Below are 22563 nucleotides of genomic sequence, written 5' to 3'. Positions count from 1 at the left end.
AAGACCTTTCTCTCTGTCCCTCTCTCTAACTGCCCACTCTGCCTGTCAAAAACTAAAAAAAATTTAAAAAAAATTAGATTAAATAGAAGGAAATTAGTTTGTGGTAATATCAGTCAAGGCAAGTCTTGAATGGAGAGGCTTGGAATCAGACAGTATGGTGCATGAATTTTAATTCTAGATTTCCATGTTTGAGGGACCTCTCAAAGGGCTCTGATACACCAAGTTACAGCATTGCTGTGTCTCTGTTGTTTCTGCCAATTAGATTTTCTTTCTTTTTTGCACATGCCTATGTTGCCTGACATGTAGTTCTTTGCTGTAGATTCACTCTGCACATTAACAGCCATATGACAAAATTCAAGAATGTGGAAAAAATGTGATTAGAAACATTGTTAGACCACAAAACATGGGAACATCCAGAAGAAAATTGGGAAGCATAACAGGTTTTTATATTTGGGACATTGCAGCAAAGTCCAGTAAAAGGGCAGTCCAGTATCAATATGAATATATTTTTATTGCAATGTAGTGTTATAATGAATTATATAACTGTATAATTTTTATCTTTCAAGACATTTTTAATTATTTTAACTATTATAGATTATAAGTAACAGGATACAGGGTCTGTTTACCTTCCTATGAGAAGATGGGGAATTTGGCTCTAAAATTCTGGATTCCTGGAGCCTGTGTTGTGGCACAGCAGGTTAAATTTCTGCCTATGAAGTTGGCATCCCATATCAAAGTGTTAGTTCAAATTCCAGCCATTCTGCTTCAGATCCAGTGTCCTGCTAATGAACATTGGAAAGCAGCAAATGATGTTCCAACTGCTTGGCCCTGACACCCACGTTGGAGATCTAGATAGAGTTTAGGGTTCCTAGTTTCAGCCCAGGCAGCCATTATGGTTATTTGGGGGAGTGAATCAGCAGATGCAAGATTCTCTCTCTCTCTCTCTCTCTCTCTCTCTCTCTCTCCCCCCCTTTGTGACTCTGCCTTTTAAATAATTAATTAAATAAAATATTATTTTTAGAGGAAAAAAAGAACTCTGAATCCAGTCCCTCATTTCAAAACTAAACTTTTCTTCTAACTTAATTCATTCTGAATAAGATAATGCAAACAAAATCATTGTGTAAAAAATATTTTACCCATCACTAACATTCCTTAACTGCATATACATTTTACCTCTATTGATTAATATGTATTTCTAACTGAAGTAGCTAATTAATGATGTTGGTGATTTATCATGAATGCTTTTTTTAAAACATTTATCTATTTGAAAGTCAGAGTTACACAGAGAGAGAGGAGAGGCAGAGAGTGAGAGAGGTCTTCCATCCATTGGTTCTTTTCCCAGTTGGCTGCAACTAGCAGAGCTGTGCCAATCCGAAGCCAGGAACCGAGAGCTTCTCCGGGTCTCCCATATGGGTGCTGGGGCCCAAGGATTTGGGCCATTTTCTGCTGCTTTCCCAGGCCATAGCAGAGAGCTGGATCAGAAGAGGAGCAACCAGGACTCGAACCAGTACCCATATGGGATGGCGGCACTGCATGCAGCGTCTTTACCTGCTATGCCTCAGCGCCAGCCCCCATTAATACATTTTTGAACCCATACACAAAACTTTTAATTTAGAACCTCAGTTTTATTTTTATGATTGTAATTATTTTCTTGACTGTGCTCATTACTTGTTATATAGAATGGTGTTTCTTGGAGTGACAAAAGATCACCTGATATTTACCTTCATTAAAATTCTTTTGTGATTATAGACATTTTCTTGGTTGAGGAGTAGTGATACTAATATTGCTTTATATGCTTGCTAAATTTTTGCTGTCATTTTATATGAAGACATTTCCAGCTGGACACAATACTGGTATCTTGGATTATTCAGAAGAATATGAAAAATATATTATTATCCTATTCACTTTAAGGACACTACATGGCTACTAATATGCACATGTAAAGAACTGATTGTAATCTATCGTGAGAAAGACACAGACTTTTAACTAAATGTGCTGGTACGAATTGCTAGCCCTAAAAAGACATGCATGAAGATGTACATGAGTCAGGCATTTCAGCTTCTATAGCAGAGATGAGCTCAGATTAACTGAGATAATTGAGCTTGTTGTATGAGAGCACCGGAAGAAAACAAGAAACCATCCCAAGAGTGTCAGAGGCAGATTGTATGGCAAGGAAGAATACCCTTTAGGAAACTATGGTGATTCTACTGGGCAAAAAAAAAAAAAAAAACATTTTAGGACAATATCATTCCCATAGCTCACATTCTCTGACTTTTCTAGTATTCATTCCTTACTTTTAATCTCCCCCAGAAGAGGGAATTATGTACATATGTTACTTACACTATGATATACAGAATTAATATTGGAAAAACTCTCAATCTACCCATCATACATGCTGCTGTCCAGGTTATGGATGATGATTTTTAGGGTGGGCATAATCTGAGTTAAATAAATTAGCATGGATTTTCCAAGTCACAAAATAGAAGTTTACCAGTTGGCAAGTGCATGTGCACATGCACACACACGGATTCTGATAGGTATTTTTGGAAAGAAGCAACTGACTTAAATGTCAGCAAGAGATTCATGAAATGAAATTTTCTCTGGATGCCAAAGTTTTGATTTTTTTTCCCCAAAATAACTTTATCTTAACTCATAGGGCACTCAGCTTCTAGTGTTCACTTTTATGTTCATTTTCAAAGTCATGGATACCCCATCATTTTCACGCTCTGTAGAAGCTTCATTTTATTGCGTCTTAGAAGAGATCATCTTTGTTCTCACTGCTACAGCTTTAGTTCAGGCAAATCCCTTTTACTTCATACCAAAAATTGTCATCAAACTTTATTTACAGGCCGGCACCGCGGCTCAACAAGCTAATCCTCTGCCTAGCTGCACCGGCACACGGGGTTCTAGTCCCGGTCAGGGCGCCAGATTCTGTCCCGGTTGCCCCTCTTCCAGGCCAGCTCTCTGCTGTGGCCAGGGAGTGCAGTGGAGGATGGCCCAAGGGCTTGGTCGCTGCACCCCATGGGAGACCAGGAGAAGCACCTGGCTCCTGCTTTCGGATCAGCACGGTGTGCCGGCCACAGCGTGCTGGCCGTGGCGGCCATTGGAGGGTGAACCAACGGCAAAGGAAGACCTTTCTCTCTGTCTCTCTCTCTCTCACTGTCCACTCTGCCTGTCAAAAAAATAAAAATAAAAATAAATAAAAAAAAAACACAAACCACTTTATTTACAGGGATGGGTAGCAGCAGTTACCTTGCAACTTGGGATGCCCACATTACATTTCAGAGTGCCTGGGTTTGCTTCCAGACCTACAATGAAGGCAGCAGGAGATGGCTCAAGTACTTGAGTCCCTGACACTCACATGGGAAATGTTGGTTGAGCTCCTGTCAGCCTGATTCAGACCCAGCTATTGTGGGCATATGGGAATTGAACCAGCAGATGGAAGATCCCTCCACCCCCACTACTCACACGTACACCTTACAAATAAGTGGAAAAAATACTACAAATCTTTAAATCACCAAGAACATCCCTTCCAGTTTATTTTATCAATCAATTATGGATCCTTATTAGTGTGTCAAAACAAAAAAAATTGAAAGAAAGAGGTTGAGTTCCTTTCCCATACATGACAAAATGTGTAGATAGTGAGAGCTCCCCAGTCCATTCCAAACAAACCCATTTCCCAAAATATTATTTCACACACAAATTCATTTCTTATGATCCCAGCAATAGCAATGTAGGTCAAGACTCAACTTCCTACCCTTAGAGGAATATTCCCTATGCATAACCAAACTCCTGCCGTGCTGTGAGGCTGTCCTTTCTACAACCCTATAAACCCCCCTTCTAAACTCTTCTGTTTCTCGGTGCTCGCCATACTATTTGGTCCTAATGTCCTCCATTCCTCTTGCCTACTTTTTTTTTTCCAGTCTTCATCATCTTCATAACCTATGCAATGCAATCGTCACTCTTCTTTGAAAACCTAACCAATGTCCTATACTGTGATGAATGATGCATTATTTGGATCTGTATAATTAAAAATAGCTTTTTAGTAGTTCCTAAACTTTTAGAAAATATAATGCTGGAATTTGTTGTTCATTGTCTACTCTTTTAGAGAGGATCAACATTATTCACTTATTTTGTATTCACCATAGTTCCTTCAAGGTAGTAGTTAACAGGCAACCATTGTTGACTTGAGTTCAGGTTATCCTTTAGTTTCCATTCCCTTTTGCTGACTTTTTTTTCAATTTCTCCTAAATGTGAAATCATATTTTATTTTCAAAAAATTAAATTAATTTATTTTACTTATTTGAAGGTGAGAGAGAAAGGCAAACCAAAAGAGGTCTCCCACACTGTGATTCGCTTTCTAAAGCCTACAACAGCTTGAACTATAATAGATCAGACAAGAAGCTGGGAACCCCATCTCCTTTTCTAACATGAGTGCCAGGGACCCAACTATATGAGCCGTCACCTGCTGCCTCCAAAGCTGTGCATTAACAGGAAGCTGGAATCAGATGAATCCAGGACTCAAACCAGACACCCTGATATGGAATGTGGGCATCATAATCAAGGTCATAACTGCTGCCCCACATGCCCAATCTACTAGTAGATTTAAATACAACAGCAATTAGGCCGGCGCCGCAGCTCACTAGGCTAATCCTCCGCCTTGCGGCGCCGGCACACCGGGTTCTAGTCCTGGTCGGGGCGCCAGATTCTGTCCCGGTTGCCCCTCTTCCAGGCCAGCTCTCTGCTGTGGCCAGGGAGTGCAGTGGAGGATGGCCCAAGTGCTTGGGCCCTGTACCCCATGGGAGACCAGGAGAAGTACCTGGCTCCTGCCATCGGATCAGCGCAGTACACCGGCCACAGCGCGCTGGCCGCGGCGGCCATTGGAGGGTGAACCAACGGCAAAGGAAGACCTTTCTCTCTGTCTCTCTCTCTCTCACTGTCCACTCTGCCTGTCAAAAAAAATAAAAAATAAAAAAAAAAATACAATACAACAGCAATTAGAAAAACATTGATAATAAAAGCCATCAATGGCATCACTAGCAATTTAGAAATACAGATTATTTTTTTTTTAAGTTTTAAGGATTTTATTTAGTGAGAGAAATAAGCAGGAGAGTAAGGGCTTTATTTAGGGGAAAAAGAGAAGCCTAAAAGTTAAGTTGGGTCCATAACAAAGAGAGCAGGCTGGGAGTGAGCCATGTGCAGCAAGCATGCAGACAGGAAAGCAGGGAGTGGGCTGCACGAAGGCCACCCGCCCCAAAGGCACAGGCAACAAGGGCAACAAGGGCGCTGATCAACTTTTTAACAAGACACCCAGATGATTTTTATGCACTTACTCCTCATGTAGGATCTCTGTCCTTAATGTGTAATTCGATGTGAATTAATGCTATAACTAGTACTCAAACAGTATTTTGCACTTTACAAGTGTAAAACTTTACAAGTTTCTGTGTGGGTGCAAACTGTTGAAATCTTTACTTAATATATACTAAATTGATCTTCTGTATATAAAGATAATTGAAAATGAATCTTGATGCAAATGGAATGGGAGAGGGAGCGGGAGATGGGAGGGTTGTGGGTGGGAGGGAAGTTATGGGGGGGGAAGCCATTATAATCCATAAACTGTACTTTGGAAATTTATATTTATTAAATAAAAGTTTTTAAAAAGTGTAGCAAGCACAGTATTAAAGAATTCAGTCAGAACGAGTTGATCATTAACTTTGACATTAAAGTAACTAAGAAAATGTATGTTCAAATTTTTACCATGTGTGGCTATGATTGATATGCGGTTGTATGTGTATATGAGAAACAGAGAGAGACAATTGAGAATTGGGGAAAATGTTTTGGAAACAACTTCTTTTGCTATAGTTGGCTTGCCTTGTAAATATCTAGTGAATATATTAACTACTGGGACTATTTTATCTGCTGTGATTTTTTTTTCATTTTGTCTAAGCTATTAAGCCACAAAAGAAAACGGAGCTGTCAAGATATCACTTCAAAAAATGCATTTGAGGTATCTAAGAGCTGAAATCATTTGATGAATTTTTAAAAAGCTGTCTGCTTTTTAAAAGCATTTATAATTCAAGGTGTTTGATTAACTTTTAAACAGTTGAGTGTTGGTAGATTTCAAATCAAAAGGAAAAATTTGGAGTGGTCTAGTAGATTCAAATACAAACAGGGAAAGTCTGTTCTTACCCCTCTTTGGTATTTTATATATACTTTTGGCTCAATCACAAACCGGATCCCCTACCATCTTCTGTATGGGAGGGTACTAAAAGTTCATGGAAAATGGAATTTAAAATATAAGGTTATATTGCTGCCAAATATGTTTGAAAGTTATTCATGACTATTTTCAGAATGTTTTTTCCTATGAGTTTTTGAAGTACTCTGATATATCACATGGACTAACATGGAGCCAGCAGTAATTATTTCCTTCCTACTGAAAAAAATATTCACGGGGGACGGGCGCTGTGGCGTAATGGGTTAAGCCCTACATGCAGCACCAGTATCCCACATGAGTGCCGATTCAAGTCCAGGCTTCTCCTGTTTGCATCCAGTCCCCAGCTAATGCTCCTGGAAAAGCTGCAGAGCATGGCCCAAGTGCTTGGGTCCCTGTACCCCCTTGGGAGACCCAAAAGAAGCTCCTGCCTCCTGGCTTTGGTTTGGCCCAGCTCTGGGAATTGAAGAGTGAACCAGCGGATGGAATATCACTCCCTCTGTCTCTCCCTCTCTCTATAACTCTGCCTTTCAAATAAAATAAGTAAATCTTTAAAAAATTTATTCATGAAATTACTGGGAGAAAGTCTATCATTTGTTTTAACTTGCCCAAGAAGTATTATACAAATATATATCAGATATCAGTGTATATGTAACAATGAAGCTGATTTTACACAAATATTAGGTAGCTGAAGGAATCACTATGGGAATGAAAGACACTGTCATGCTAAGGAAGGAGAACAAGTGAGAAGAAGAAGAAAGAAGGAATCAGACATTTAGCATAGTGATTAAGATGTCTGCCACCCATATCAGAGTTCTTGAGTTTTACTACTGATTCTAGCACTTAATACCAACTAATACAGACCCTGGAAGACAGTGGTGATGGTTCAAGTAATTGGGTTTCTGTCACTCACACGGGAAACCTGAGCTGTGTTCTGTGCTCATGGCTTTAGCCCTGTCCCAACCCAGGGACATCTGTGGAATAAACCAGCAGAGGGGTGCATTTTCTCTCTCTCTTTCTCTCTCTCTCTCCCTCTCTCTCTCCTTCCCTCCCCTCCCTATCTCTCTCTCAAATTAATAAGTAACAATTTTAAATGAAATGGAAAGTATGAACTTATGTAATGAAAACATCCATATATCTAACAAAATGAAACAATCATATCATAAGCATGTTTAAATTCCATTGGAACCAGATACAGGCTTTGCGACTTCTGGCATGTACAGCCAATTCTCCTGAAATATATATGGCTGTATGGAATATATGAGCAATGTTCTAATATGAACACATCATTTTATGAAGAACAGGTCCTCTCTGGTACAGTCATTCTGTTTTTCATTTATTGGCCAATTTGTTCATTCCATATTTCCCTTTTAAATGTTTTCCATTTGATGTTATTCATTATTTTTGAGATAACATTTTTAATTTACAATATAGTCAAAGGCTGAATGCTCTTTATTCCTTGAGCCAAATACCATGTGACTAAATCTGTGGCAAGGCCTAGACATTTCAACCATGATTGCCGCACTGCTCTCTAAGCACCTTAAAATTAAGTATAAGAGAAATATCACTAAACAAAGAAGTTCAGTAATGTGTTGTACAGATTAAGATGCAAAATGCTTGGGATAGAGAGGAGCCACAAACATAAATCCTGCTTGAAGTAATTAAGAAATGGTGTCCATGAGAGTGAAACCATCTTACTGGAGACAATCGAAGGAGTTAGGATAATTGTTTATGAGAACATGGAATGTGAGAGATGACAGTTAATGTGTCCCAAATTTGGAGAGGGCCTTGATACCTGGTGCAATACTTTATCTTTGGTTCTAGGAATTAGAACCAAAATCACCAGGAAAATTACAAGAAGAAGAGAAAGAGTATAAGGAAATAAGATAAAGAGCTAATATTTAAAGCATACGCACAATGTTTTAGGCTTGTGCTGGGTAAGTTGCAGTCTTTATGCTATTTAAGTTTTTTTCTATGCAGAAGTTTTCTGAGTTGTCTTTAAGTCCACAAGCAGAGTATTTGAAGAACACATGTATTTTAAAAGGTGAATTCATCAAATAATGAAGAAAGCTTTCTTTTTTTAATTTTTTATTTAGTAAATATAAATTTTCAAAGTACAGTTAATGGATTACAATGGCTTCCCCCCCCATAATTTCCCTCCCACTCACACCCCTCCCATCTCCCGCTCCCTCTCCCATTCCATTCACATCAAGATTCATTTTCAATGATCTTTATATACAGAAGATCGATTTAGTATATATTAAGTAAAGATTTCATCAGTTTGCACCCACACAGAAACACAAAGTGTAAAATACTGTTTCAGTACTAGTTATAGCATTACTTCACATTGGACAACACACTAAGGACAAATCCCACATGAGAAGTAAGTACACAGTGACTCCTGTTGTTGACTTAACAATTTGACACTCTCGTTTATGGCGTTAGTAATCTCCCTAGGATCTAGTCATGAGTTGCCAAGGCTATGGAAGCCTTTTGAGTTCTCCGACTTTGATCTTATTCTGACAGGGTCATAGTCCAAGTGGAAGTTCTCTCCTCCCTTCAGAGAAAGTTACTTCCTTCTTTGATGGCCCCATTCTTTCCACTGGGATCTCACTCACAGAGATCTTCCATTTAGGTGTGGTTTTGTTTTTTTTTTTTGTTTTGTTTTGTTTTTTTTTTTTTTTTTTTTTTTTTTTCCCCCCCAGAGTGTCTTGGCTTTCCATGCCTAAAATACTCTCATGGGCTCTTCAGCCAGATCTGAATGCCTTAAGGGCTGATTCTGAGGCCTTTCTTTTACAAGGGATAACTTTAGATAATTTAAACAACCACAGTTAACAGTTGGTTTAATCAATAGAAGACACTAGTAATTGTGCAAATAGAACTGTATTCATGTGAATTAAAATCATCAGTTATATTTTTAGGATAAAGAAAATTTGGGCATTCTGGTTTTTATGTTTGTTTTCAATTAGCATCAGTAAATATATAATCAGTCCTTTCAAATATCCCTATTTGGAAATTTGTATTTTCTTTTCAGAAAATTTTATAGAAGTGAAACCTCTCAACGTTGTGTAGAATTTACATCTATTTTGTGTTGTAGTCTAAATTTCTTTAGGTCCTTAATCAAATCCATTTGACACCTAGAGTATTTCTGCCAGGCAGCTTTGATATGAAAATTATTTAACCCAGATGTTTCCACCTCCCAAGTCAAACAGAGGTGGTATTTTACTGGGTCACTAGTATGAACATAGAAAGATTACAAATAAAAATACAGAAAGGAAACTAAACAGTGATATTTATTCTTGCACCCAATTGAGAGAAACTGGATTATAAACCTCAACATTTTGTAGGAAATTGGTAGTTTCATACACAAAAGAGAATCACTTTTATATCATGATATTGTATATAAACAGATAAGATCTATATCATGGTGAGCACTAAATGAAGATTTCCCCTTTCAATGGGAGACACTCAAGCACATTTTTTAGACAATTTTTTGTCATGACTTCATGATTAATTCTGTTTCACTGCAATGTCATGCTCTGTTTAGAGGTCAGGAAAGTATTTCTGAGTTGCAAAATGCTTGAAGCCATTTGCCCTACCTTACAAAATGACTGTTTATATAGGTGACAGAAATGTCAGGTGGACGTAAGTGCTTATAATCAGGGTTAACTAATGTCAGCAAGAGCAACACTGGGCAATTGATATACCTAATACCGTGAGGATTATTAAAAGTTTACCTATAGTGTGCTGGGCCAAGTCTAATCTCCAAGGCCACACTCTTTCTGATATTGAATTCAGAAGCAGAGCTTTCTAATATGTCTGTGAGAGGGTGCATTATTGACAGTGTTCATCTTAGCCAGGAGCTTGTTAATCATTTCGTAAATTCTCTGTGAAGGAAACTGGGAAAATCTTACTGCGTTAAATTTAATATATCAAGTCCTCATTTTTAGTACACTTGACAACATAAAATGAAGAGATCTGTTAACAAGTACATTTGTACTAAGGTTCCCGAAGCAGTGATTAACACTAGGAAATTCTTACCTGTGTTCTCAGAGAGAAAACTAACAAGGAGAAAAGTAGAAAGATGGAACAATTGACAGAATGTTTGTCAAGACAAAAACTACCAAAAATTTATAGTTTTAAGCTACACTTAGCTTGTTCTTCCGAAGTTCAGTTTTATTTGTGTGTGTTTATTTTCTATTTAGCATCACCTGAACAATCAAAAACAACTGAATTTTCTATGTAATGAGTAAAGATATGTCTATCTTCAAGAACGTATTGACAAATCTTCATTATACACATCATACAAAGATCTTGGAGGCATGTTGTATTGCTTAAAGAATTTGTGTGAGGCATTTGGGAAGTTCTATTACAAAGGGGAGATGCTGGCAAGGGAACCAATATTATCTTACCCAAAGCTTAGAAGTAGAATCTCGTGTGGGCCTTGGTGCATATGGTTTCATCAATGTATTCATAAGCATTTGCAAATCATTTTTCCTGGCCTCAAAATTCAAAGTAGCAAGGATTGTGAGGGATACAACTTTGTAACTGAAATGTCACTACACAGCCATTAATTAGGATACAAATAGAAACCTCAGTTCAAAAAAGTTTTGATGTAGGGATAAACTAATGTATACATAATTTCTAAGAAACCTGGTGGATAGTATGAGATACAAGTGACTGAATTTTTTCTCTTCCCATCCTTCTCTCCAGCACACATGCAGGCACACACACATACTCACGAAGATACAAACACAGTAAGTATCACGAAAACTCTAATCCATACTACAGGATTGTGTTTCCTGAATAAGTAGATTTCCAAAATAATATCAAGAAAAAATTAATTCACAGAGGAGCATCTGCTCCATTCATATTGAATCTGGAAACTCATTTGACATCTAAGATTCTTTTATTATGAGAAAGTACTTCTTTCATTGCTAAGTGTGTATCATTTCTTAATTATGTTATTCAGGATAGAATAAAGAGGATGAAGACTTTTAAAGAAGGAGGGGTTATTTTGTTCTGTTGCTCTCTAAGAAGTCACTGGGGAGACCCGATAAGATAAGGGCTGATGGATTTTGAGTTACTAATTAATAAAACCTTTATATAACTTCTGAAAGGACTTGGTTACTACAAGTTTGCATTTAGCCATAAGTAACTGTGATTTTAGATATTTTATCATTTCAATATATATTTCCTTTTGTAAGGATACTTTGAATTTCACAAATATCTCTGCCATTTTTTGTTTAATTTTGTTGTTTTGAAGATAAATTTTCAATCTATTGCCAAACAAAAAATCAAGACCTACATTTCATTATAATATATTTAGCTAGTAAGAAAATCCAAATTTTCAAAAATTTGTTTAGCATATTTTGAGAATGTAGATTTCCAAAAACAACCATCCCTAGATGGCATTTAGATAGAAACCCCTGTGTATATTTGGAATATAATTTCTTCATTCTGATTTCACTGGGAAGATATAAAATACATTAAGGCATGACTATAAAATATTCATCTGAACCTCTAGTCCACTTTGGTTTCATCAGAAGACTTTCTGAGTCACTGGTCGGACTCACTTTGATTTCATCTTGATTATCCCATCAGCATTGTACATTCTGGAACTCATCAAAATTTCCATGGGATTATAACCTCTTCCTGCTTTGAACTTCACTACGGATATTTTATTTTCCTCTTTTGCATCTTTTTTGTTGTCATTTCAATCTGACTATAGTAGGAATTGCAAGAAGGAAAGATAAATCTGCTCTCTTTTTGAACCAAAAACTAACTTTAACTGTTGAAAAAAGATTGCTATTTTAATATTGAGTATTGACAGTTCAGAAGGAATTTCCTGGTAATACAGAAAACGATGCTGATCATGGTTTCTCACATCATGAATTTTTTTCATTGTAGGAGACCTGAAGAGCTTGTAGAAGGAAATGAATGAACAAGTATTTCTTTCTTGTTTTTATAGAGATTTGTTTGCTGACTAAAGGACGCCGCACAGCTAGTGTTCGAGCTGATACCTATTGTCGTCTTTATTCCCTTTCGGTGGACAATTTCAATGAGGTCCTGGAAGAATACCCTATGATGAGAAGAGCCTTTGAGACTGTTGCTATTGACCGACTAGATCGAATAGGTACTCTAATTTATTGTCTTCTTCATGCACAATTCAGTTGTAATCTAGTGAAGTAATGTATGTTTACAATCATAAGTCTCAAGTGATAGTTTATAGCTTGCTTGTTAATTTGAATAAAATAGTACTTCACTGTAGCCATATTTCTAGAAATATCTGAGGCCTTATCTATCTCTTTGAAAGATTCTGGTTTCATTTATTCATGTCTGTTTTTACTAGCTACACAATCTGATATTCCGAGTGATACCAAAACAGTTTGAATCTCAGGTAAAAAAAAAAACAATGACATCATTTCTGGATAGATTTAACATAGACCTTAAAATGCAATAGCATGAGTCTACATTACAAACTAAATTTTATCACAAGGGTTTTGTGTGTTCTATGGGTCAATTTAATATTTTATTCTTAAATTAAGTATTGAAAACTAATTTACTTAAATCAGTCTTCTCCATTAAATTGGTTTCAACAAGCAGAAACATTGCAATGTTTGTAATACAGACTCAAGCAGAAAAGGCCTTGATAGAAGTGCCTTATGTAGATATTTTACTCTGCAAACATCAGCAGTGTTTTAAGACTAGCAAATAAGAACCATACAAATTAGACTTTCTTAGTTATGCTAGCTTAAAGTTATGTATGATAGCTGTAGTACAGTTAAAAATGATTGGCTTTGCTATTAACTTCTCTAGATGTGCTGGAACATTCTGGTATGTCATGAGGTAGTATGCTTTTGTTTTCCACACCTAAGCCCTCTTCACTCACCTCAGCCTTCTCTACCCTGTTTCCCAGCTTAACACTACTCAGCCTTAGTATTTCATTTTGGGTATCACTTTCCCTGTAGACGTTTTTAACTCCCACCCTTTAGAGAGCTGATTACGCTGGATGTGTTCTCTTGTAGCCACTGAAGTTTCCCCATGACAGCAAGTGCTTTTATTTTTGTAATTGCTCTAGAGACATAGAGACCATGTCTAATTCACCATTACATTCACAGTACCCAGTACACAATGAATTTTGTTGAAAAAAGGAAGGGAGGGAGGAAGGAATTAATGAACTCAAAGGAGGTGGGGCTGGGATCGGTTAGAAGGAAACAGAGGTACTTCAGCTACTTCCTTCTTGCTGAAGGTAAGGACTTCAGACCGATGCATGATATGCCAGTTTTTTCTGCACTTCACATCTTCCTTTAGCTCTGTATAAGATAGACGTAAAGGTACTATTTGGATGTTATCATTAGAGATAAGATATTAGATACTCACTTAACATTCCAGATATTTAACTGGACTTAAGCATCCAAGGAGATGGTGCCCATAAAGAAGTATGGTACTCGGGGACTCTCAAAAACATCGTTACTTGAAAATAACTACGTTTTGTGATATAAGAATAAATGTTCCTGTATATGAGACAGACTAATTTCTGAGCAGTTGAATTGTTCCTAAAGCAGCTGGACATTTTTATCAAGTTTTAGAAACAGGGTATTTCAATAGAGAATTTCTGTTATTTTTATACAGCTTCACTTTCAGCTGCCTTATTGAATTGAATTGTTTTATAGGAAAGTTTGCCTTAAATGTTTGACAGATACTCAAGAAATTCATTAGTAAGCACCAAGCATTTTTGCTTTTGATCTTTATAAAATCATAACTGTGTATGTTTTACATACTTAGATTATTAAATTTTGATCACTCACGCAATCTTTACCTTTCTCAATTTTATGGCTATTCGTAATAAATGTAGCTAGTTGAGGGAATGCTGAATAAGCATTTGTATCTATTACTAACAGAAGAGTTTTGGTACTGTGAGAAATTAGAACAGTTTGCAGCCATTTAAAATGATTGCATGCACTCTAGCAAATCACATATTTCCACTTCAGAAATACATTTTTACCTTAGATTTGATACTTTATTAGAGGTTTGACAAATTGATTCACTTTGCAGTTACTATATTAGCTTGGGTTTTATTGGATCAATGATGTAATTGAAAAGCCACTGCCTTTCCCTTCATATTTTAATCAACTATTGATTCTCATTGTTATTCTACCAGTAAGTGGCTGGTTATTGAAAATCCCTCCAAAGAAGATGGCAGGAAGCAGAGCTAATGCTTATTGAGGTCCTGGGGTGAACTGAGAGCCTGCCATGCAGTGTGCCCTTGGCTCTCTTAACAGCTCTCATAAAAGGAATGGTCATGACATGGTTCTCAATCTGGCTGCACATAAAGCAGCAAAATCTGGATTCCATGTCTGGTTATTCATGTTTAATTGGTAGGGGATAATTGGGCATTAGTGTTCTTTAAAGCTCCAGTGATGGGTCAGAGTTGTGGAATAGCAAGTTCAGCCGTTCCCTGTGACACTGGCATCCTATATGGGCTCCATCCTATATGGGCTCCAGTTTGTGTCCTGGGTGCTCCACACCCTGCTAATGGGCCTGCAAAAGCAGCAGCAGATGGCCCGAGAAATTGCACCAAGGTGGGAGACCTGGAAGAAGCTTCTGGCTGTTGTGGCCATTTGGGGACTGAACCAGCAGACGGAATATCTCTCTCTGTCTCTCCCTCTCCCTTTCTTACTCTGCCTTTCAAATAGATAAATAAATCTTTAAAACAATAAAGCTCCAGTGATGAGAAAAATATGTAGCTAAGACTGAGAACCACCGGCATAGGGCAAAGATCAAAGCCAAGGTCACAGTGCTCTTAAAGCTTGTGCGTGTGATTCGTCTGGGATCTTAGTAGAATGCAGCATCTCATTCGGCAAAAGAGAGTGAAGCCCGAGAAACTCAATTTCTTTATTTTAAAAAAATTAGTTAATTATGTATTTATTTATTTGCGAGAGTGAGAGAGAGAGATAGAGAGAGAGGAGAGAGAGGTAGAGAGAGAGAGATCTTCCATCCAGTGGTACACTCCCCAAATGCCAACAATGGCTAGGGCTGGGTCAGCCCGAAGTCAGGAGCCAGGAACTACATCCAGCTCATCCAGGTTTGCTGGATGACAGGAAATAAAGTATCTGGGTCATCATCTGCTGACTCCCAAGCACATTAGCAGGAAGTTGAATTGGAAGTATAGAGTAACTGGGACTTAAACCAGGCACTCCCACTTGGGATGTGCGCATCTCAAGTGGTGGTGTAACCCAGTGGACCACATCTACCCAAGAGACTGAATTTCTGTTAAGCACCCAGGTAGTGCAGAATGCAGCAGGTCTGTTCCTGTAGCAGGGATGTATGATCAGATTTCTCTTTTGCTCTTCTCCATCCTGTAAGCTATTAAGCATGTTTTCGGTTTTTAATCTCCATATCCTTGTCTTCTTTCCATTAAATTGGTATTCCAGACACATGTATGTCACAGGATTGGGCACTAAATAAAATAATCTACGGACAGTTGTTTGTAGTGTGACTGCCACATAGCTGTCCATTCTCCATTGTCCTGTCTTGAAAAAGGAACTTCAAATTCAAATCCTGATTCTAGGAGCCCTATGGTAAATATCAGTATTTGTTCTGCCAGTTGGCATTTGCCACATTCCAGGCTTTCAGCTTGTCTTGGGTAGTAAGAAAGGTTTTCCAGAGAGACACAGAAAGCAGCAGCGGTGAGAGCCACATTGCTAGTTGGAGTCTGAAGGAGAGTACTTGGCTTTGATGCCTCTTCCCTGAAACGCTGACCTGCTTCCCTTTGCAGGAACCACTGTGGCTCCGTGTTGTTTTCAATCACGCGTAGGCTTTCTAAATGATGATCTTTGTTTCGCTGACAGGAAAGAAAAACTCCATTCTTCTGCAAAAGTTCCAGAAGGATCTGAACACTGGTGTTTTTAACAACCAGGAGAATGAGATCCTGAAGCAGATTGTGAAACATGACAGGGAGATGGTGCAGGCGATCGCTCCCATCAGTTATCCTCAAATGACAGCCCTGAATTCCACCTCGTCCACTGCTACCCCGACCTCACGCATGAGGACCCAGTCTCCACCGGTGTACACAGCAACCAGCCTGTCTCACAGCAACCTGCACTCCCCCAGCCCCAGCACTCAGACCCCCCAGCCTTCTGCCATCCTCTCGCCCTGCTCCTACACCACTGCGGTCTGCAGTCCTCCTGTACAGAGCCCGCTGGCCACTCGAACTTTCCACTACGCCTCCCCCACTGCCTCCCAGTTGTCACTCATGCCTCAGCAGCAGCAGCAGCCCCAGGCACCTCAGACTCAGCCGCAGCAGCCGCCCCAGCAGCCGCAGACGCCCGGCAGCGCCACGCCGAAGAACGAAGTGCACCGGAGCACGCAGGCGCTTCCTAACACCAGCCTGACCCGGGAGGTCAGGCCCCTGTCCGCCTCGCAGCCTTCGCTGCCGCACGAGGTTTCCACTCTGATTTCCAGACCTCATCCCACTGTGGGCGAGTCCCTGGCCTCCATCCCCCAGCCCGTGGCAGCTGTCCACAGCGCGGGCCTCCAGGCAGCGGGCAGGAGCACTGTCCCTCAGCGAGTCACCCTGTTTCGACAGATGTCCTCCGGAGCCATTCCCCCCAACCGAGGAGTGCCTCCGGCACCCCCTCCACCAGCAGCCCCTCTTCAGAGAGAGGCTTCCTCAGTCTTAAACACAGACCCGGAGGCAGAAAAGCCACGATTTGCTTCGAATTTATGATCCCTGCTAATTGTTGAAGCAGAAAGAAATACTCCAATAAACTGAGAACATTCTCAGATCTTATTTTATTCTATCTCCTGATAGATCCCCATAACTATGAAGAGATATTTTAGACAGCTCTGTCCTACTTGCAAAATGTAAAAAAAATAAATAAATATATATATACTATATACTATTAAATAGATATCTAAATTCCCAAGAGAAGTTCAAAAGACCTGTTTAGCATTCAGTGTTATATGTCTTCTTTTCTTTAAACCATTAAAGGATTTAAAAAGTTGTTGTAAGATTATTTATTTCTAACCTACTTTTACTTGATTCCTTTGATACATGTATTTATCTATTTTATGAAGAGTTCTTGGATTCAATGGAAACAAAACTCTAATTTTAAAAAGGCAACTCAAAGGGGCTACTGAACAGCACCAATTATAACCTTCTTTCATTAGCTGCGAGTCTGCCTCTAAATTGTTAATCATTGATTATGGAGGATTAGATAGAAAATCTCATTTTGTAGATCTAAATTGTATTTTGGTGCTTTCAATTTTGAATTCGGTAAAGAATCCACTGCATACTTAGCCCCCATAAGAAACTAGCATTGCCACAGTGAAGAAAATCTCTAACCTCAATCATGCGCACTCATCTTTCCGAAAGCTGAAGGGATATTTGTCTTTGTGTGTTTTTGGACTTTTACCAAGACTCAATCAATGTTAGTTGTAAATAAGTTTTTCAACCCAAGTAAAACTAGCTATTCTGTGTTGTATGAAGGTAAAAGTCATTGTTTAAGAATTTAGTTTTATTGCTTCACTTCAAAACTTAGAGTTTTAAATTTTACAAAACCTGTGACAATTACTCAATTGTAATGCAATAGCTTGAAATCTACAATATTATTTTAATCTGCGATGTTTTATGCAAAATTGTATGCTTGAATCTACAAATTGCTTGTATTACACCAAACACCATTACTTTTCTTCCTTCTTGCCATAATCAAGCATCTGAAAATAGTACCTGCATGCTTTGGGGGAAAAATAGGTTCAAATCAGTCATTGTAAGGAAAGGCTTACAGTATTTCTTGTTTTTTAGAGAAGTATAACAATTCATTAATTAAAATTAATTATTTAATTAATTAAAATCCTTATAAGGCTGACTTGGCTCTCTGACTTAAGTCTAGAAGTGAGGTCTTCACGTTCATTTAATATTATCATTGAAACAATTATTTGTGAACCACAGCTTGATTTGGAGTTGTGTGTTCTGTGTCTTCACCATAGTTTGTAGTTCACAATGGTGTTAATTTAAGGAAATAAATAAATTTTAGCATCATGTCTGTTTGGGAAACACACATTTTGCTCTATGTATATTGTAACTAAATGGTTAGTAAATCTTAAGGCATGTGGTGACTAACATAGACCTTAGGTAGAAGGTTTGTTATTTTAAATGTGCTGAAAATAGTACGAACATCATAACAGAAAGAAGGGATAAGTTGAATGTCTGTGAGCATTGTTTGTTTGTTCGTTTGTTTGTTTCCTTAACTCTTTCCATGACCTGTGAGCATCGTCTTCTCAAAGAAGTCCCTTAGTAATCGTCTGTGCCTAATGCATCCCACAGATGTGGTGGATGACTGGAATACAATTGGAAGAATCCTAGCGACCGACTTCTGTAAATAAGCCAGGTTAAGAGAATGACCTAACGTGGAGGTCTTCAGTATCTTTGACACTGGCAACACATTTAAGAAGAACTTAACAAAGATCACACACTGTATGGGACAGGGCCTCCAAATAGACTTGAGGATAAGAAACAAAAACAAAAGCAAAAACTCTAAGTGGATCTATGCTGCCTGTTATGCCTTTTATGGATATAATACCTATAATACCAAAATGAGTTGTTATGTTTAATTTCTAACAGATCCCAACTTGTGTGGAAGTAATCAACAATGCTAGTCAATGTGATGTTATCATTAACATGCTTGTGAAATGTGATGGCAGGTCAGGATTTTGTGAGTACCTATGGGAAAGCTGCAAGACCATCTACATATCAGTACAAAACTTCTTTATTTTATTAAAATATGAAAATCAAATGCAATTTATTAAGATCATGTATTGGGTCCTTTAAATTATTAAAGGTTTACATTTGATAGGATTAATGGGTTTGGTAGTGAAATATTTTTATATATAAATTTTTGGTTTTTTATTTTGAGCACTATTGGGAAACATAAGCAAAATTGAATTGCATGGTCTTTCAGTGCAACCATACAATTTTTATTCACTTTGTAATAGAATGGACAAAAAAACCTAAGGTTTATACATTAAAATAATAAAATGGTACAGGGTAAATTATATACATATGTTTATGAATGTATATATAATTAGGTTAAGAAAAAATTGACTCACATTCCTGTAATATAAGGGTCCATTGCTAGTTGAAAAGTTATCTCTTTTCTCTGTACATAATCAAGCCCTTATGTATGAAGTTTTAATCTGTACAGAAAGAAATGTATTATTGAAAAGATTGGTCTTTCTGCTGCTGAGAAGATAGTAGAAAAGCTGATTCTTACAACTGTATGATCAGGGATGAGTTAGAGTATTTCTTTTGTCTTTGCTCAAAGCCATACATATATAAATATATATAAAGATTATTAATAAATTCAACAGAAAATAAACTAAAATCATGAATATTTATTTTTTCAATATACTCTAAACAAAGGTTTTATTTTATTAATGTGTACAGATTTGCCTCTGTCTTTCTCCATATCAACATTTCCAAGAAGGCTCATACTTGAGAATCATCAAAAAATTAATTGTAGATATTCTATATTACTGTAGAAAGAGAGGAATATCAATAGAATGTGGATTTTCCAACCATTCCTTTTTTTCATCTTTTCCTTATAGTAACATTGAGTGCATTTTATTCTTTGCTCTGTACCTCCTTAGTATATGGTAGTTATGCTGTTTCAAAATGGTCATCAATGTGATATTGTTGGAATGGTAATGAGAAATAATTGTGTTATAATGGGCTATGCAAAGGCTTTTGGTTAATGATAGACTCTCCCATATGAGTAGATTTTGGATCAGTTCTAAAAGCCTGAGATGAATGGAGACTATTAGTGATGCATTCCTGAAAACAATCAGGATAAATGGTAGGAGTGGCAATAGATTCTGTTCATTTGAAAAATAGTCTTTGTCCAGGTCTACATGACCTTTTCATAAATGAATGATTTCCTTGTGAATTCTGTTCTTTTAAAAGATAGCTACTTTGAGTTTACAGACATAATTAAGCATACTATTTTCAGGACAGTACAAAGTACGACTAAAGTTAAAATAATTCCTATAAGAAGTCAGTGATTTAAACAATATGACATGTTTAAAATTAGGAGTTGAAATATTTCAAAATCTGGATTATTTACACTTCAAAATATAGGCAAATATCTTTTATCTTTCAGGAGTTCTAAAAAAATCTCCACACCTTCTTTATGTGCTTCTGTTTTTATATTTGCTGATTATACTCTTATGGACCTCAGTTTCAACAATCATATTAAGTTGCTTAGACCAGATTTTTTTCTCTTAAGCCTCTGTTAATTTTAGAGCATAAGCAATAAACCCAAATGTGTCTGTTTTGTTTATATGCAGTACACCTAACGAGCTTTTATTACAAGTTCAGTTACTTTAAACAGTCACTCATGCAACACCATGCAAAAGAATCATAATCCCTCTAGAATCATTGAATGCTGAGGTATTTTGAGATCTGAAAAGAATGCTCAAAATTTTTAGGAAGTTTGCATCTACCAAATTGCGGTTCAGTTCGTTACATTTATTCAATATGTCCTGTTCATGGGGATTTTCTTCCAAGGATTTGCTGTTGCATTGAAAGTGAACCATGCCAGCTTCCACCAGTCAAAAACAGTGCATTTCTTAAGCATTTAAAATCTTTCCTTTCTAATAAATGACACCACATTTTTATGACAGAGAAACTATTAAGTTGATCTTGAAGACACCCCCCTACACACACACACACACACACGCACATGCACTTTTGAGAGGAACGAAGGAAGTACTACCTTGCCTAGGCACAGCGGATGCAGTGGCAAGTGTAGCCACAGTACCTGTTCTGCTTTTCTTCTCCTTTTGAAATTTTACCCCCAGGCTTCCTTCCTTCCATCCTCCCTCAGCAACTGATGTTTCTATTAGCAATTGTCATGCTGTCCTTTCCTAGTTTCTCCTTAGCTTCAGGCTGTGAAAAGTGTAATCTCCTCTATGTCAGATAAACGCTGTGGCATAGTCACAAATCTTGCCAGGAAAAAACTCATTGCCTACAAGAAAATATTAGTAAATTTGGCCACCCTCTCAATGATATCATGCCCCTTTCCTCAGGCTGAAAGGTCTTCTCTCTGATACTACATAAAAGTTTATCTCCCTAGAAGTCCAGAAAAAGAGTAACATGAGGAGCCAATTGCCTCATTTATGTATCTTGAGTTGTTAAAAATCAATAAAAAATACTTTAAAACTGAAAATTAATGTAAAAATGATGAGGCAAATTAAGGCAGTTCCAACTCTGCTTTTACAGGGCCCTGATTCTCTTGCTCACTCTAATCCCAGCCCTGTTCCTGTTCAGGTTTTGACAGGAGCAGACAAAGATTGGAAGGGGTTTTTGAGACAGAAACCTTGCTGATATTTGCCCTATTCTACCTTCAGAACTATGTAATGATAATATGAAAAGATCCAAGAAATGAGGCCCTCAATTTATTTCCAAGGTCCTTAGTGTAGAGAAGAGAAATCAATGTGTTAAATGGTAAGAAAAGAATTCCTCCTCAAGGACTTTTATTATCTCCTTAAAATTATGGGCACCAGATTATGAACCTGGAGGATGCCTGTTGAAATACATCTGTATTGTTACTATGATAGGGAATAAAATAATTCGGACAGAACAAAAGTTGGGGGTTATTTACAATCCTACATTGCCTGGTGAAGATGCTGGACCGGGAAAAAAAATCCTAGATTTGCTGAATAGGGTAATGGAAATAGGAAACAGAGTTTACCTGCTTTGTATGAAATAAGGAATATTGTGTCAGGGAAAGAATATGAGAAAGTAAGAGCTACAAACTGTAAGATAGGAGAAGAGTGATGAAATAGTGTTGAATAAAGGAAGGGACTTCCCAAAATCATACTGGAGGCTCCACATTGCAAAATGATCAAAGACGGACGCTCCTTGGACCTGTTTTTTTTTCTACTGGATCGTCAATGGCCATTTACACTCAAATGGAAATTATTTTTATTTTGTTTAGTTGTAACTGTTTCAATAATAATACTCAAGCAGAGATTGCCATTATTGATTTGAGTGAACATACCTGATTAGGAGACATTTTCCAAAAGGTAAGAACTATTATATTGCAATAAGATTTATATAATTGAATGCAATTAACTTAAAAATTTTCAGATTTTTTGTTTTGGAAATAATAAAGGACTTTAATAAATCATTGTAGTTTTACTAAACTAATAACAGTTTTCTATAGATAAAATACAGATTTCAAGAATCAATGAAATTTTCTTGAAATGTTTTTAGTTCCTATTAAATTTTTGAAGGAATAGGAAATTTACTTTTTTTTTTTTTTTTTTTTTTTGACAGAGTGGACAGT

General features: G+C 37.4%; 1 protein-coding gene across 3 annotated transcripts in view; it reads left to right on the top strand.

Annotated features, from left to right (window-relative positions):
* Positions 1 to 19599, top strand: part of HCN1 (hyperpolarization activated cyclic nucleotide gated potassium channel 1) — a 413751-nt gene extending 394152 nt beyond the window's left edge. For 2 of the 3 annotated variants that reach the window (XM_051853385.2, XM_008262038.4), the window contains 2 exons: positions 12183 to 12347; positions 16066 to 19599. In XM_051853385.2, coding sequence (XP_051709345.1) covers positions 12183 to 12347; positions 16066 to 16943 — 1043 coding nt within the window. In that variant the 3' untranslated portion in view covers positions 16944 to 19599. 3 annotated transcript variants of the gene reach the window in all.
* The last annotated feature ends 2964 nt before the right edge of the window (positions 19600 to 22563 follow it).

The sequence above is a fragment of the Oryctolagus cuniculus genome, chromosome 14 (genome assembly GCF_964237555.1).
Source record: "Oryctolagus cuniculus chromosome 14, mOryCun1.1, whole genome shotgun sequence".
Classification (NCBI taxonomy): Eukaryota; Metazoa; Chordata; class Mammalia; order Lagomorpha; family Leporidae; genus Oryctolagus; species Oryctolagus cuniculus.
This window is presented reverse-complemented; position numbering and strand designations above follow the sequence as displayed.